This window comes from Pyxicephalus adspersus, chromosome 1 (genome assembly GCF_032062135.1).
Source record: "Pyxicephalus adspersus chromosome 1, UCB_Pads_2.0, whole genome shotgun sequence".
Taxonomy (NCBI): Eukaryota; Metazoa; Chordata; class Amphibia; order Anura; family Pyxicephalidae; genus Pyxicephalus; species Pyxicephalus adspersus.
Window position 1 is genome coordinate 116,380,876 of NC_092858.1, and position 17,862 is coordinate 116,398,737.

General features: G+C 37.1%; 2 protein-coding genes across 2 annotated transcripts; both read right to left on the reverse strand.

The window, feature by feature from the left end:
* Positions 1-1,827: 1,827 nt before the first annotated feature.
* On the reverse strand, positions 1,828-8,705 carry LOC140339978 (retinoblastoma-binding protein 5-like). The gene is made up of 3 exons (XM_072424911.1): positions 8,594-8,705; positions 6,129-6,320; positions 1,828-2,352 (listed from the first exon to the last, which is right to left on the reverse strand). The coding sequence occupies exons 1-3, from the start codon at positions 8,622-8,624 to the stop codon at positions 2,324-2,326; spliced, it is 252 nt and encodes an 83-aa protein (XP_072281012.1). The 5' UTR covers positions 8,625-8,705; the 3' UTR covers positions 1,828-2,323.
* A 1,455-nt stretch (positions 8,706-10,160) lies between these two features.
* LOC140339986 (retinoblastoma-binding protein 5-like) lies at positions 10,161-16,380 on the reverse strand. Its single transcript, XM_072424925.1, has 4 exons — positions 16,179-16,380; positions 13,227-13,252; positions 12,278-12,450; positions 10,161-12,054 (listed from the first exon to the last, which is right to left on the reverse strand). The coding sequence occupies exons 1-4, from the start codon at positions 16,195-16,197 to the stop codon at positions 11,916-11,918; spliced, it is 357 nt and encodes a 118-aa protein (XP_072281026.1). The 5' UTR covers positions 16,198-16,380; the 3' UTR covers positions 10,161-11,915.
* Between the last annotated feature and the right edge of the window lie 1,482 nt (positions 16,381-17,862).

The window sequence follows — 17,862 nt, forward strand, 5'->3', positions numbered from 1 at the left end:
GCTACACCAGTGTGGACACTACACAGTAAAAAAAGGAACACTAGGGTATGGACCGCTTTGAATTTATCCACTTAGGTCCTGAGAGTGTAAAGGGATAACCCCATCATGTGCTGACATGTAGCAATCAGGAAAGTATTTGTGCTAAAAAACAAAACAAACACCAAAAAAAAATCAGTTCCATTCATTGTTTTTACAATAGGACATGCAAATTACCAAAAGGGTAAACAAAAAAAAGGGGGTGGGAGAGCTACGACATTCAGCTACCTCAACTTCCCTGGGAAATCTCAACTTCAGGCTGCCGGACATCCACTTGCCTATCTAAACCTAGATGACAAAAGGAAAGCTTACTTCAAGCAGTTAATTGGGTATGGGAAATTTGGTTGTGTATGCCCTCTATAGAACCATTGTCTCAAGACAAGTTGGGACAATATGGTGCCAGCTACAGCAGCCTCAATACAGAGACTATTTCCATCACTAACGTCACTGTGGCGGTAAACACAGGATGTGGAGTGGTGGCTGACTTCTGTGGGAATGGGCTTTTTCACAAAAGAAGGGCCCAGTGGACCTTGACAGACCCCACATGACTCTTTTGCCTGATGTGTCACATACAACTCTCTAGATGTGGGGGTTACCTGATGCCTCTATTAGACAAAAGGAGGAAGGCTGGTTGCTGGTGCTTCCCATTCCATTTGATCGTACACAAATCTGGAACTACATATTTGCTATGCTCTCATTTAGACCGAACTGATCTCCACAAATTTCTAGTCTATGGCTCTTTCCCTCTGAATGATTGGCTGTCTCTCCCTTTATGGCATAATATGTGACACGACAGACTTCTTTTTATAATGTTCATGGCAATCTGCCTAAATGTCAGTCTTCCATTCTACCTTGGCTTGTGTCTGGGTATTCATTTTCCCTATGGGTTGTTGACTAATAGACTCTAGATTGGAGGAAGCCCACATTTCTGGGTATGGGCACAGTATGGGCACCTTCTGCTCTTGGGCACAGTCTGGCGGACTGCTGGGTTGCTCTGTTTACCCAACTGCTGCTGGTTGCGCTCTCTAGATTCCTTTTCAAATGAAACCTACAGAGACTTTTTTTTATGGGACTGTTCCAATTAACCTGTCTACTTATCTGTCCTTGATTGTTTTTTTCCCTGTGTAATGGTTGTTTATGATACAGATAAAGACAGGTTGTTATAATAAGGAATAGTTTGTACCACTGTAACACAGGACAAGGGCTGGGGGTCAAGAATTTTTTTTCCTTGTTCCACTTCCCCTCCCTTGGTTTTCTTACCACCACTTTACAGTTTTTTACCTTATTGTCCTCTCCTTCTCCCTTTTTTGCTCTACCATTTGTTTTTTCTCTTCTTCCTTCTCACCAACCTTTCATCTCCTCTCTCCTTTATAAAATTAAATATTTGAAAGAGAAGGCTAAACCCTTTGAAATTTAAATCGGGTGAAAGGACTGCTCTATTTTGGTTTGATTGGTGGGGGAGTGGGTTGAAGCGGCTCCTCGTCCTCTAACCTTTGCGTTATGAGTTTCCTGGTTTCCTCATGTGGGTACTTTAATCTTCAAGTTTTATTTTTGCATTTGTTATTTGGAGGCAACACAGGCCTCTTATTTATGACAGGGCTGGGTGGGGGTGAGGGGGGTTGTACTCCTGGCTAGCTGGAAAGCAACAAACAAAGCCTTCATTCTAAACTCAGATTAAGTTTTTGATGGACTCCAAAGGATATAGGACACAAGTTAAAAGTAAATAACAGTCAGTTATCTCAAAACTATACAATAAACAGAAACTCCTGAAAAAAAAAAAATTACATAATATAAACAAAACACAAGGCAGTTTTATTTCCCCCACTTTTGAGGGACAGACAGAAATCCATGGGATCAAAAATCTAAAATCAAAAGTGCCAGAAACTTTTTTTTTTATGAAGATTGGAGAACGTTGTTTTTTCATGGATTCTCCATTTTCATACAGTGTTGAATTCTATTTCTGGCAAAGTCCAAAAAAGAGGGAGCCATTCAGAAATTTGATGAGTATAAAGGGCAAAAAATGTCCAGCTGTTCAGTAAAACTGAAAGAACATGTTTCTTCTGGCAACGTAAAACAAGAAGTATGGTTTAAATGTATCCAATTTACCACTGATAAATTCTCTGAACAGGTTCATATATTAAAAGTATATCTGGTATTAAAATACAATGTGACTACTGCTCCTTGTTCTAACACATGACATGATTATTGTCACTGGAATGGATCGGTCCAAGATTATTGGGAACTTCAGAACAACAAACGTGTGTAGATTTTCATCAATCAGGCAGATTTACAGGAGCTCAGAAATTGCACCACCTCCTAAGAATAAGCACACAAGATGAAAAGTTAAAAAAAAAACAAAAACAACCAAAAAAAAAAAAAAAAAAAAAAAAAAAAAGTGTAGATTTTCATCAATCAGGCAGATTTACAGGAGCTCAGAAATTGCACCACCTCCTAAGAATAAGCACACAAGATGAAAAGTTAAAAAAAAAAAAAAAACAAAAAAAAAAAAAAAAAAGCAGAGCAAAACTGTCGTGACAAGAAGGATGAAGCAGCTAAGCAATATTGAAACTGCTAGTTAATTGGTGACAATATTGTAATGTAGTGGTTATAAATAAAAACCTAATTTGCTTTACTGCAGACGAGTTACAAGGATTCTTATTGTTCACCACTTAAAGTGAGTTCAAGATGCATTCTGTGCAAGCCATTGGAAAAGCAATGTTACTTCATGCCTTGAAATTGTTCCATAAGAGAAAAGTTGTGTCTATGGTTCACTCTTGTTTTTACCAGCAATAAAAGCATTTTATACTAGCAACATCTGAATAAATGTTTCAGAACCCAAACAGGAGGAATACACTTTCACCTAATATTTAGGCTGATAAAATCCAGCTTGCTGTAAACTGTCAAGAATTAGTAAGGTATAAAACCCGATATGAAAATGGACTTTGTAAAGCACTGTGTAATATGCCGACGCTAAATAAATACTGGTTAATAATAATAATAATAATATAGCGTTTAGTGTCATCAGTGTCCATTGTTGCCTACACATTTTAAAATTCTAGATCAATGGTCCAAACATCCTGACTGTAAAAAAAAAAAAAAAAATTAATAAAAAATGGATAGACAATGCTCATAAAAGACAAAAGCTGCTTTGCCTGTGATGGTCTATTTTGCTGTAGAAACACATGTTCAATATAACATTAAATCTCTTCAGTTAAACTGCCTGGCTCCTCTTTCTGCAATGTATTACAAGGTAACCTTGCAGAATGTTGTTAGATACCTTGCAAGGTATCTAACAAAGATTGGGCTACCCCGATTCAGTCATAGTTTCAGGTAGAACATCTACCATTCATCCATAGCTTTGTTTACATCTTTTTACAAACAATCGTTGCTGTTATACAGTAAACAATAATTTGAAAACCTATAAATTATACAATTTAACTTTTAGCTTTGCTGCCTCTTTCTAGGCATTGGCTTGGTGACCTGCCAGACTTCAAATCTGCTATCACGACAGGTGAAAGGGCAGAATGCAGTTAGAGCGGTGGCAAACTAAAAGTAAATCTTTTCAGTAAACAACCTTTTCAGGTAATACATAACACTATCTTGTGAATGGGGAGACATCATCTTTCTTTTCACGAACTATACAGTAATATTATGCCACAGTTTTCATAGCTGAACTAAATCATTATGACATAGAAGTTCTTCTTGATGAGATCAAGCATATGGTGTAAGAACAATCACAATGGTACCTGCCCTATACATTTGATGGGTATGTTTATGCCAAGACAGGAGCTGATCTCTTTAGGGAAAAAAAAATAAATTAGCTGCCTCACTGCACCCAGATACTCTAGCTTAAATGCATACTAAATCACTGTTCTGTCCTTAATAGCAGAATATTTGTTACAGGTCAATGATTTTTTAAAAATAATTATGTATGGAATCCACAGAATGACAGCTAAGATTTTCAGGAGATTGGGCTTAGTGTTAACCAGGGGAGAACTAAAGCGCTTTGTACAGTCTGGGACTATGATTCATGAGGCTCCAGAATACATGAAAACATGTCATATCCTTTGCTCACTGTATCCCAGTGGAATAATTAGCAACTGTCAAATATGTATGTGTGCATTTTTTTTACAAGTATTGTGTCTTATCAATCAGTAATGATATGGCAAATGATTATATACAGCTTTGGGGAAAAAAATAAGATACCACTGCAATAATGATCAGATGATTTTTCAGGTTTTATCTTTTAAAGGTGCAAGTAGTAAACTGAAGAGCTTTGCCTTAACTTTTTAAGAACTGCTGAATATATTTTAATCTCCCTGGCGGTATCCCTTAGTATTTTAAAGTTCCCATCTGGTCCCGCCTCCCAGCCACATGCTCGCAAGCAGATCCCCGGCCGGCATCTGCTTCCCCTGGCCTCGCATGCTCGCACCGCATCACCAGGGGAAGAAGATGCCCGACATCTCTGGAGGACACCGCGGGCACCGCTTACCATGTAAGTTAATAAACTCCCTTGCAACTACACCCCGAGTGTGGCTCGGGGTTATCGCTTTTGGTATGGAAAATTTACCCCGAGCCACACTTGGGGTTACTGCCAGGGAGGTTAACTAATTTCAAAATAAAAATATTGTTCTTTAGAGTATAATTTTAAAGGAAATGATAATACATCAAAATAAGAGAAATGGTGCAGTGTTTGCAGAAGTTGAATATTTCAAAGAAAACAAATCCCCTGTTCACCCTTAAAACAAATAGCAATAATGTTTTGTCTTTCGGAAATCAGCATTTAATGGAATAACCCTGATTTGCAATCACAGCTTTCATGGGTTTTGCCATGCTCTCCATCTTTTTTTCACATTGCTGTTGGGTAACTTCATACCACTCTTTCTGCCAAAAAAAAATCAAAACAGCTCAGCTTTGCTTGGTGATTTGTGACCATCCATCTTCCTCTTGATGTCATGTCAATAGGGTTCAAATCTGGAGATTGGGCTAGACAGCACAAACTCTTGATTTGGTGATTCACCAGGACCTTGATTTCCCTGGCTGTGTGGCATGGAACATCTTTCCAATTCCAGCCTTGCTGAAGCACCACCAGATCATCACTGACCCTTCTCCACATTTTACAGTTTACTGTGGGTTGTAGGCTTCTCTAGCTTTCCAAAAGTGTTGGGCAAAGCTGAAAATTAGACTCATCAGAGAAGATGACCTTACTGCCTGTAGGAGCCTGTTTCAAAATGTTTGTGCTATGCATTTCAAACATGTCTCAGTTTGCCACTGTGTTTAAAAGGTCATTTGTTGTCAGCCTACGTTTCTTGAGTAGCATTCAAATGAAACGAGTTCTTGTGTACTGTCGCTATGAAATTTCATCAATAAATAAGGTTTAAATGAGGTGATCACCTATGAAGTACCTCAGAAAATAGAAGAAGATGTGCTTGTGTGGGAATTTACCAGATACTGGCATAGAATGGTTGTCGTACTCAGAGATTCTTATTTAAAAAAAAAAAAAAAGATTGCAGTGGTCTCTTTTATTCCAGAGCTGTATATATATTTATAGTGAAAAAATTGAAAAACAAAAGAGGGGTATTACAATTTACAGGAAATGATCATTGCAGTGAGGGAAAACAAAGATGGTAGAAAACAAAACAAAGATGGTACTAGTCTTAAACCAAACATTGTGGGGCAAGAAAATTCACCTTCTTGCTGACACTATAATACATTAAAGCATACTTAAACAGCATTCACTCTTTGAAATAAAATTCTTGAAAAACAACTTTATTTTCACTCATGGGGGCTTCCGATCTTCTACAATACCCAAAAGTATCTTGGTTTAAATATATTTGAAATAGCATTATTGTATTTACAGGAAGGAAGGAATACTATGCATCCTTCTCTAATGAAACTATGGACTTTGTTTGTAATAGGTTTCCCGAAATAATAATTGAAGATTATGAAAATCAACAATAAACATAAGTTTTCTAACAGATGCCCACCTGTATTGTATGGTTTAAGAGCAGTTTGCGAGGGTACGACATCTGCGTGAAGCCAGGGGCACAGGAAGCAGAAGTGATATCTGCAACAATTAGTACTGCCCTTACCTGTCAGTACTTGTGGCAGCTCATTCTGAGCTTTGCCTTTCATTGCAGCATCCAGAGACATGCCCCTGTCACCCTTGCAGGTTTTCGGATTAAATTGAGAGTCTTTCTCTTTACCTTTAGCTCCTTTAGGCCGTCCAGACTGCTTCTTCTTGGATTTACTGTCTCCCTTCACACCAAGTAGGGGATGGACTTCTACCATTGAGTAATACAAACAAAAAGAAGAGATTGTATTGAATAAATTGAAAAATAAAAATGTTAAGGCACAATTTAAGTGATGTAAAACAGGATTTAATAGTACTGCTAAGCTGAATGACTTCTAGACTAAAAACTTGTTTAAACAAATTAAATATCACTTTAAGATACTATATGGAATACAATAAAGCATCGATCTTCACAAAAACAGCTTGTACCTTTTAATACAATTGAATCTAGAATGTATTATTTAATATAGAATACAACTAAAGGCTCCAAGGTATGTTTCTCACATGCTCCTCTCCCAAACACTGCAACTCACACTGGGACAGTTCAGAAACAGGGCTGTCCTTGAAACAAGCTGGCTACTGTTCATGTTCCAACACACATAAAATATAATTTGGTACACACAAGTGACTGGGCTTGAGGCAAAGTATGTAGTTACCAAATTCTAAGGAGATTTAGCCTGAGAAGTAAGACTTTGTGAACAAGGCCAAAACTAATGATGCCCAAGTAATTCCAGTTCTTGGAAATGAAGTCTTCAAGAAAAGGACGGTAAAAAAAAATAACCTATTGCTTTAGTTTTCGACTCCCGATGTAAGAATAAAGCCCAGTGCATAGCTGTATTTCTACTAGTGTGAAGTTCAGCTGAGCTATTATACAACCTGATATTCATATTATTGTAATCTGGATTATGTACATTACAAAAAGTGTTTTTATTTTATTTCAGATATAATGTTTTTAACAAGTTCATTTGAGTGTAAACAAGTGTAATGATATAGGTGTAGGAGAGTGCTATGGCCTGATGTGTGTCCTGTCTGCACTCTCCATATATGCTCCTATCCAGGGCTGAACTTTAACATCATTTTGCACACTACCTTAATACTAGGAAGTTAGTTAAGTGGCCTTCATGGCCCTGGAGCCTCTCACTGCCCTGTCTTCAGCAGAAGATCAGCAAACAAAGATAAAGGCAGCAACGTTTATGAAAGGGGACCTTATCCATAATTAGGATGGCATGCTGAACACTCTTTTCACTAAAAACATTCAAAACCTTGTCAATAAAATTGAGGAATGCTTGATTAAATGTTCGTGCTTGTGACTTAAAGTGGAGGGTCCCATTTTTATTCCTCACACAACAAACTGAATAATTTCTGGAACGCACTCCAGCCACAACTTGCACCGCCCTTTGCCCAATAACAGATCTTCCCCTTTTGGTTCTCATTGAGATTTTAAAACCTACTTGATCAAGAAAGTAATGTTTTTTCCATCTTACTTAGCAATGAGATCAAGCATTTTGTTACCAAAGCTAAGCCTTTCTTGAAGAGAGTGGGAATTGTTGAGCCTTGCAGGAATTAAAGAAGTTCTTTTTAATGACCATTGGAATTTATCAATCCATCCATCTATTGTTAAAACAGATACATTAATTCCAAATTTGGCAAATAATATGTGGGAGGCATCACTTTCATTCAGATAACTGTCTACTACTCTTTGACGTTCTGCATTACTTAATTCTCTGGCCATAAGGGTAAGTGCAATACTAAATATAAAGCTAATAACTTTGAAGATAAAAAGATGAATATTATGGTCATCTTAAAACTTAAACGTTTCAGTATAAATCCCTGAAACAAAGATATTTCATTTTAAAATAATATAAAGTTAAAAAAAAAATATTAGATGGCAAATCATCATTTTATTTTTATATATTTTTCTTAATGTTTCTTGAGAAAAACTTTTATGGTAAAAATATTGTGTTCTATTTAATTTTATAATAAATGTATTGATTTATGAATAATTAGGGGTCTAAATTTTTGTGCAAAGTTTGAATGCAAAAGTGTGAAGATGTGTCGACTCCACAGCCCTGAATAGGACACATTCAGGTGTCATAATTTTTTATCCAAGACACTAGTGGTATAAGGTCAAAGCGAAAAGTAAAACTACATTTTTTTTTAGATTGTTGTAGCAGACTGGAACCAGGACAGGCAAATATTTAAAATATGTAATATGCTAGCCCCCACCACCTCACCACTTACTGGTTCAAAACAGACAGTACATGTTCTTATACTTCTTTTGCATAAGTTTATCTCTCTAGCAGTATAAGTTATTAATTAAATAAGTTAATAATTATTAATGCTCACTACTCCCAGTAAAAATATATCCAACGTCTTCCTATTATCATTTGTGTTCAAATTTATTGGGAGTTTTTTTAGTAGCTGAAATACAAGATACTGTAGTTTGTCAATCATTCACCTATAATAGTAAAAACTTAAACTTACCATCATTAGGCACTCCTTGCAATTCAATCATTGTGGTTTTTGGTTTCTTTTTAGGTGGCTGACCTCCATCTGATGAAGCTTGACGTTTCTTTTCTCCAGCTCCAGTTCCATCTGTTGGTTAAAAAAATATACACACATACAAAAATAACCTGAATCGTCTCTGTGTTTCCAATACCTGCTGTTTAAAAATCCTACACAATGCTCTCTGGCAATACACCAGTCTGGTTCTCTGTGTCAAACAGCAATTAGGAGGACTGGTGTAGGTGGAAATCTTGGACTTGTAATAGACTATAGCTAGGTAAAATTTATCCTCCTTGGAGTAAGGGCAATCTGCTACAACTGGCATTCTGATGGCATCCTGTTTGCTTTATAAGACTTGCACCCATCATCTGTAGGGCTGAGCCTAATGGTCTTACCAGACAAATTTTTGTCAATTCTCCTAAGGACACCCAGTGAAAGATGCAACCAAGAAGGATGTGGGAAAAAATTAAGTCAAATTATTACCAAAAACAGTGAGGCAAATCATTTTATGCTCAAAAGAAAATGAAAAAAGGGAGTCTGTGTGTATATGTATGATATTGTATGTCAAATGGTATTTTTTTATCCACTAAAATCAAAAGGGATTACACACACACACAACAATTCCAATTTAATTTATTTATTGCTTTTAGTCTATTTCCATAAACTGACAGTCACATCAAACCTCTTAACAGCATTATTAGCAGTATACAATCTGCAAATAAAATGCAAAGTAATCAAAGAAAAATTTCAGACAGTTCAAGCTATATGCTGTTGATAAGGTGAGAAGCAAGCAAATATCTATAGAATGTCTAACTGCATTTAGCAAATAATGAATAATGAACAGGAAATGTTGAAGTGTTTTATATATGAAAAATCCAGAATTCCTATAACCTTTGGGTTACCTTATGTACGGACCTGTAAAAGTAAAAACCCCAGAAAGGGGACAAAATGAGTAATATGATTTTACCCTTTTATCACACACAAAAAACAAAAGGTTAGAAACCCTCCATTCAAAAAGATATTACGTGCAGAGATGCATGTAAACTATTGCAATGTAATTATTGTCTTCTAATTAAATGCAACTATAAATGTCCTGGTATTTTTGTTTTTATTTTGTCAGGTCTGAAACTCAGGGAGAAGGGAATGTTTTTTAAACAAGGGAGGCTGCTATTTATAAGCTACTGGAATCACCTATTGATCAACTATTATTTTTAATGTTTGCTGTGGTCAAATATATACAAGATCTATTGCATTAAATGTGCTTTTTTTATTAGTTTTTTTTTAATCAGTTTAGTGGTTGTTGCACATTCCTTTGCTTTGAGTTTACTTCCTTTTATCTTTATACATTAGGCTTTGTATAGTTATATTTTTTTTTTTAAGTATTTTATCTGAATTTATGAGTGGCTATGACAATGACAATATTTTTAGTTTTGGATTGACATTGAAAGACCTGAGCTTCAAAAAAATTATGATTTAGCATGTGAGACATGGGACACAGTAAATAGTCTCGTATGCCTGCTCCTGCTTTGACACAGGCATTCTTGTCTTATATCTGGAGACTTGAAACCTAGTTTAATGGATATCCTGAATGCAGTTAAGAAGTGTGAAAAAAAAATGGGCAGCGTTTAGAAAGAGATTTTACTAATATGCCAGGGCATGCAAAGGATGCATGAACATGCTGTTGCATTGGAGGGTAAGATGAGTGAGATGGAAGACAATATTGCTTGGAAAGGAATGGTATGGAATTAATCACAACCCCCTGCTGACACTGTCAAGGATCAAGGCCTTGTAATCAGACTGCAAATTTTGGTTTTCCTTTGGTTTTTTAGTTTTCCTGACTGTACTGAAGGTCCCGGTACACCAGATTTAATTTTTGTGAGCTGGTATTAGCAAAAATTCAGTTGTGACCTTTTTTCTTGGCTGTTCGACATTGAATGTGCCCACAGCATGCACACCAGACATCCACTGCCATGAATCATGGCCCCCCCCATATTCTGAGGATTCTCAATAATAAGGATAAAGAAACATTCTTTGATATTTGATATTAAAGGAAATGTTTTCTTTCCCATATTTCTCAGCTGAGATATGAAGCTCAGTTCTCAAGTCCTGACAATTTCTCCTGCATTTGTTCCTCTTATGTCCCTTCATCTGACACATTAGGCACTTTATATGAAAACATCACTTATCCTCAATTGTAGCTGCTTCTTCTGAAATGTCTCCACCTACTCCTGGTGTCCACTCCAGGCTCCACTCTGAGCGACCTGCTGTAGCCACACAGACAGTCATGAGATGTGCTACCAATATAGAGGGGTGCCCCTCAGATGCTGATGCAGTACTATAAGCTTCATTCCTTTTCCTATGGTTTTGCTGAGCATTATTTAGTTACTAGCCTATAACGGACCTTGTGCTGTTTTTTGTCCTTGGTAGTAATTATCAGAAAAGTTCTGTAAATTATTCTAATGCAAAGTACATATGGATCAGCTTTTTGGCTCTTGGCTACATGGAGTAATCTGTATAAATCTATTACTGACAGCTCAATGCAAATTACATTTTAATTGAATTTTTTTTATTTTCTACACAAATACCAACCATAAGAACTCTGGGATGGTATTTGTATGTGGGTTGTATACTTTAACATGTTATAAATTTTATAAAAAAAAAAAGTTGATGCCCGGTTAGTTACCAAATTTAGTACATATCAAGGGAGTAAAGTATAGGCTACAAACTCTATTTTAGGATGCTCTCACGACTTTTGGAGGAGCAGATTGCACTAAATGGAATGTAATGTATTGTTTGCCTAAACAGAGTTTTCTGACATAAATGGGATGACTTTAATACTGTAATCTGACTCTTCCCTCTGTTAAATGGAGTCTAGTTTCCGCAAACCCTGTCAATATTTTAACAAAAACTTAGTCTGGATAGCCACAAACATTTATAGTATTCCTAAGATGCCTGTGTTTGCAGTTACCATACGAGTCCTGTGTTGCAAACTTCTAATAACTCCAAAAGGTGGTGGGAGCCAAAAATCTTGCTGATCTATGTGGGTAAGTTTTATGTAGATCCTAAAGCCCAAGTTCTTATACTCTTCTGTATACAAGTGTAAAAAGGGCGATTTGTTAAACCTGTAATTTCTTAGTTTTTTTTTCCTATTGAGTTTGTGTGTTCACCAATAGCTAGTAGTGAAGATTTTATCTTGACTCAGATTTATTCTGCCTAGCTGAACCAAATGTGTTTCCCAAAATAGGCATAAAGCTTTCCTGTCCACCACCTACTTGAACAGGTTAGCTACAAGAGATACTGGTTATTTTAATGCACAGCCTATATGAAAAGTGCGACATGTAAGTGTTGACTCCCTATGACTGACTGTCAGTGGCATCAACCAACACATAACTATGTTATCCGTAGAGGCACTCACAAGCTTATGACCATCTCTGCTCCAGCTGCCAAGTACAAAAAAATATATTGGATTTCTAAAATTAGTATTATGGATGAATGCAAATGCCATGAAGAGTTTGATACCACAAGCAAAAAAATTCTGCATAAATACACCGCAAACACAGATTGAGTTTAAAAAAAAAAAAAAGGCATTCGTGATAATCTATAATAATGTCATTTGAATTGCAGTAGATTGTTATTTATAAAATCAAAGTAAAAATTACTCACCATAGAGAACACACAGGATGAATGTGAGCACTTAAGATCTTAGCAATGCCTCGCGTTAAGAAGTCCCATATAACAATACGGCCGTCATTACAACCCACAGCAAGAAGCGTCCCCCACCTATTAAAGGTACAGGTGAGGGCCATGCTAATGCAATCCAATGTGCCATCTGCTTCCTATGCAAAAAAAAATACAATAAATGTCAATAGATTGGTAATGAAAAATTAGCACAATGTTTACAAAAGTAAAACGTTCTAATTTCTGATTTAAACACAGCTTTAATAGTGCCAACTTCAGAATGGATTTAGAGACTGGCAAAACCTACAAGAAGCTATATATTATTTCAGAATATACAATAACTGATATGGACTGAGAGGAAAACCAGGTGAAGGTGATAGAGAAAATTAGCCTGTGAGGCCTGGAGACTCAATGTTGGATGGAGGTTTTACCAAGTACGCCTCCCAAAATTTGAAGATATGCTGTGCATACTTGCACATTATAGCAAAAAGCACTTGGGGTTTTACATAGTGATTTATTAATATTAAACAGGTTTCATAGCGCCAACATATTACGTAGTGCTGTACATTAAATAGGTGTTGCAAATGACAGACAGTGATGATTTACTTATTTTTTTTTTAATGTTTTCTTCTTAAATCATAAAGGGGTATTATGCATTAAGTAATACGTTACAGGTTTGATTTACCAAAAGTATGACAAAGCAGGGGAATAAAAATTGAGGCAAACTGATTAGTCAAGATGACTTGGGTGAGGGGGGTAGGGTGTTGGATGCTATTCGAAACAGCTAATATTCTTACTGACCCCTACAACCATATTATATCCTGAAGACTTAAGAGTCAGTGGGAGTAAGCAGGGCAAGTAGTGGGAGACATGTTGATACACCTCATATTTTTCTTTATTAATTTGATGTGCATACTAAGTAAAATTTACTCACCTCTGGGTAGTTCTGTCCAAAAGATTCTGGAAAAAATAGAATGAACACAACGTTGTAATATACACAGCAAGAAAAATAGCACTTATTTTCAATTTTTTTATACCCTAATAAATGTATTTTCTATTATCTTGATATTAAAAGAATACTAATTATACACAGAAAGGGAAACCAAGGAAGTGAATATTTATCAGGGGCATAAGGTGGAGTTTCCAATTATTGCAATAAGTTGACACCTTATGCAGTTTAAGTTAAAGCAGCCCATGACACACCAAAAAAGGTGCATGTACTTTGTTTTTCCATCGCAATGCATGGTAGTGTAACACACATCCATTGTCGAACAGCAGTATTGAGCCATTGAAAAGGAATAGCACTGCATTGTACTAACATGCACAACAGAGCCATAAACATTGGGTATGAGAGGCTGCCATGCCTTATTTCTGAAACTGCTAGCTGCCTGGCCAACATGTTTCAGTTACAGGCATGGAATAAGTGTGATCTAAATTTGTATTAAAAAAAATAAATAGAAAATTGTGCCAGTTTCTATTCTTGTACTGGGTTAGTAAATCACATGCCTCTAAAGTCAAAGCATACCAAGGACGGCCAGAGAACTACATTTCCAAAAGAAAAGTTCAGAAATGGCAGTCCTTTTAAAGAAACTTGGCGCTGAATAGAAAAAAAAACAATTAAAAAAAGTCAGACTACATTTTGCATTCCATAACAGCTTCTGAAGCTCTCCTGAAAAGGCCGAGGAAACCAGGGAGTTCTAATGCTGTCCAGTTACAGGATGGGTCCATGACAGTCTGGGTTCAGAGGAGGTGGGCTGAATGATGCTGTCATTAGACTGTGGATATTTAGTGGGGCAAAAATACTATGGATTTGTTTTTGTTATCTGGACATTTTGCTTGGAGTTCTGCTTTTTACTATATGCAAACCCTCAACTTATCTGGTTTGCTCCAACTGATCTGTTAATCATACCATTGAGTTTTGTTTGATTGGTTCAATAAACACAAATATACTTAATCCGATTTAGCTTAAGGACTGGCAAGCTAACAGTTAATCCCAACAATAAAATGTATTGTATTGCAGTTTACAAGTCCTAAAATACAGTGGCTGCATTTGTTTTCTTTTTAAGTACATTTTTGGAAGTGACTTATTGATCCTGCCAGAAACCAGTGTCTTTAAACATCCAGTGGGTTAAACTAAAGCTGCAACCAAAGTTATCAGCTTTCTTCTGTAAATTTAAAAACAACACCCATCTAGTCAACTGAAATAAGCAAATGTGAAGGTGTTTATAGTCCAAATCAGAAGTGCAGCCTAAGGGTTACATCTTTAGTCTTTGATATGTACAAAACACAAATTAAAGAAAGAAAGAGAAGAGAAGGGGTTTGATGGTTAAGGTTATAAATATGTATTCATAAAAGTTCTTCATACTTAATTACAAACAATCAAAAGATACATGCCATGCTCATTATGTTATTTTCAGGATTGGGATATTTATACTATACATTAACTACTAATGTTATACGTTTAACCGTGTCAGTCTCTTTCACCCGACGCATTTCGCCTAATACCCCTATATTTTTTGGACTAAATGGTATTATTCAATATGAGGATAGACAAAAACAAAATTCCAAATTGCTAATCAATTCTTCTGAATATTGTGGAAAAGGAGAAAAGTTGGTTCTGGCCTTTTGTGTACCTAACTCTCTGTAAGTATTTCAAACATATAAGACAGGTTGATCTCTCATTTATAGAGAAGAAAAAGACCAATTGTCACTTGGAAGAACCACAGATGTGTGTTCCAAAGTAAAGGTTTTAAGGGTCAGGGATTGAAGATCCACGAGCATTGCTGTAGCAGGGTGTCCTGTGTGTTAAGGGGGATAATCTTTTGATTGTATGTAATTATGTATGAAGAACCTTTATGAATACATAATTATAACCTTGGCCATTAAACCCCTTCTATTCTCTTTCTATAGTTTGTGCAATGCGCAGTTCTGGTACCGCTCACTGCCCCCCCCCCTATTCATTTTCTATGGGGCTGCAGCCATGTAACATCTCCCCAGAGACAACAAGCAGTAAATGCACCACAACCTCACCTAAGATGTGAACCTTGCCAAAGGGATAATAATTTAGACTCCACATCTAAGAAATCGTTAGCGGCAATTTGTTTTGGGGTGTTGATTTATTTTTACTTTTAGATTTCATATATAACAAATCTTAATAAACAATTTCATGTCTCTTTCAACATTTCCAGGGTTTTGTCATGGTGGTGGTGTCATACTGTGCTTGGTCCAAAGATGACAAGAAAATCCTGATGTCTTATAGTTCACATAGCAATGTCACAGGCATGGCTGGCGCTGCTGCAGGGTTCAGCCCAGAAATGTTTTTATGACGGGTTGGGAATAAATTGTAATTCATCAGTAATCACCCAAAAACAGCCAGGGTGGGTACTGAAAAGTTCCGGGTGGTGCGCCCAGTTATAGGAGTCCGGGGGATCAAAGAGCTGCCTCAACAACCCCAACAAGATGTGCAGTGTACATTGTAGTCACCGGACTGCCGCTTTGCTACATTTATTGGCAAAATTCAGACATTTTTCATTTTCAGGAAAACATTCTCATTACCATTGTATACATATGGAGACAGTCAGACCTTTCCCAGTAATATACCAAGCAGATTATAAAGACAAGTTCTACAGAATGCACTATAACCAATAATATTAATAATAATAAAATAATAATAAATAACCAGACACTCTCACTAGCAATGTATTCCATACAGGAATTTCCCAGTACGTCAGGAATGCTTCATTGTTACAATATTACACAGAAACCTCAGTGAGGGATTTGTGGAGAGCTGATTGGGACTCAGCCACATAAACAACACCGGGCCTCGCTCATCCATTCTTTCTTTCATACATCCCGCTCCTTTTATCCGGCCTCTCGTTCTGCTTACCGAGTAGCTCCAAATTCATTGCTCCCGTCCTCGATTACTTAGCCGTCCTTTACAGGCGTGCCCCTAAACTGGGGCGGCAGGAAACATGAAAAATGAGGCGAATATGAACTGATCGTACACCAAAGATGTGACGGATCCGGCAAAAACCACAGGCAACAAAATATTTTACAACAGGCACCTTAACAGACAGCCTAGGCCCTCAATGTTGTGTGCAATTAAAATACGGTCCGCGCGGTAGCAGACTTCTATTACAAAGGTTCCGGGAACGCTTGTGTTCCTACAACAAAACTCAGGAAAATAAACATTTTTCTAGTAGATACGGTTCTTATTCACACGTGTGCTGTGGTGTTAGTATATTATTAGTATTATTATGATATATGTATAATACATTCATAAAATCAGTTATTTAGAGAGTGTAATGATGGGTAGTTTACTGTTTTGTTGGGAAAGTGAAGATTTAAAATGTATTTAAACCCAAAAAGTTTAAAGTTGTATATTCCAGCTTGCTAGTACGCACTTGCAAAAATTCCTTTCCAACGACAAAAGAATGCACGATGCATGAACGAGTGCTGTACATACAGCGCCACTATGCTCCATGGGGAGGGGAGAACGATGAAGTGGCACCCTGCTGCACTCTCACTCTCCTTCACTTGCATTACGATTGTTCGTCGTCCGTAGTCCATCCATCTGCCGGGATGGTCGTTTAAACGAAGAATGACAAGCACTGTACACATGCAAGATTCTCGTCTGATATCAGCCCTGAGACGATTTTTGGATGAGAACCATTGCACGTGTGTACCTAGCCTCAGACATCATGGCTGCATTTATTTTCTGCCAGCACAGGGAATACCTGGTAATCTTGATTAAAAAAAAAAACAGTCCCTGTCACTTTTTGCGAGTTAAAAAGATGACATAAACATCAATACCTTTATTGTGTAAACTACTAATCCCATCAATCCACCATGCAATAGAAATAAACAATGGCAGAGAGGGCCATTTCAGATTTACGGTAGACCGCAGCAGCTGAATAAGAGCAGTTTGGAAACATTTTGTTCTCATGTTTGCATATGGCTGCATTTGCAGTGGGTTTAGAGAACAAGTTATTTCTGACTGGGGGAGGGGGTTTCTTTCTGTCTCCGGACGAAGAACCACATTTGCAAGGGTAGCACCTGGAACTTAGCTGACCTGCGGAACCTCTGTCCCAGCTTCTGTGACAACAATAGGTCCTTCCATACATACAATGGAGAATTATGCCTAGCCACCTATCGATAGGAAGTTTGTAATTGGTAGGATTACCAGATAAAAAACTGTGACAAAAAAATAATCAATTTTAGGACAAGTGCGAGGTGCAATATATTGTTTTCTATTTTTAGTTTATGTTTTGAATAAAGCTCTGTTCAATAAACTATTTACTATATGTACTAGTGGTACAACACCCTTAGGCTCTTTGCTGTGATGAATATTCCCCAATGGCAGGAGTAGCCAACTAGTGGTCCGCGGCTCAGAAAATTTTGGTGGTCTGCGGCTCTGAAGGAGAAGGACTCCGCTGGGGGGGGCGCACCAGCCAGAGCTAAGTACTATATCTCCCGTACCATTGAAGGCTGAGGACGGTGGGCGGGTTTTGTCTCTGAACACAACCCACTCTACCATCGCAGGCTCAGACCGATGGGAGAGTGAGCAGGTT

Excerpts from the sequence above, each read along its gene's own strand:
- LOC140339986 (XM_072424925.1), bottom strand. Across the intron at positions 12,451-13,226 it reads TTGGACAGAACTACCCAGAG|GAAGCAGATGGCACATTGGA; the intron begins GTGAGTAAATTT and ends TTTTTTGCATAG. Across the intron at positions 12,055-12,277 it reads CATCCTGTGTGTTCTCTATG|CTGGAGCAGAGATGGTCATA; the intron begins GTGAGTAATTTT and ends TGTACTTGGCAG.
- LOC140339978 (XM_072424911.1), bottom strand. The coding sequence starts at position 8,624 with ATGATTGAATTGCAAGGAGTGCCTAATGATG. Across the intron at positions 6,321-8,593 it reads GCAAGGAGTGCCTAATGATG|AAGTCCATCCCCTACTTGGT; the intron begins GTAAGTTTAAGT and ends ACTCAATGGTAG. Across the intron at positions 2,353-6,128 it reads GCTGCCACAAGTACTGACAG|GAGGTGGTGCAATTTCTGAG; the intron begins GTAAGGGCAGTA and ends GCTTATTCTTAG.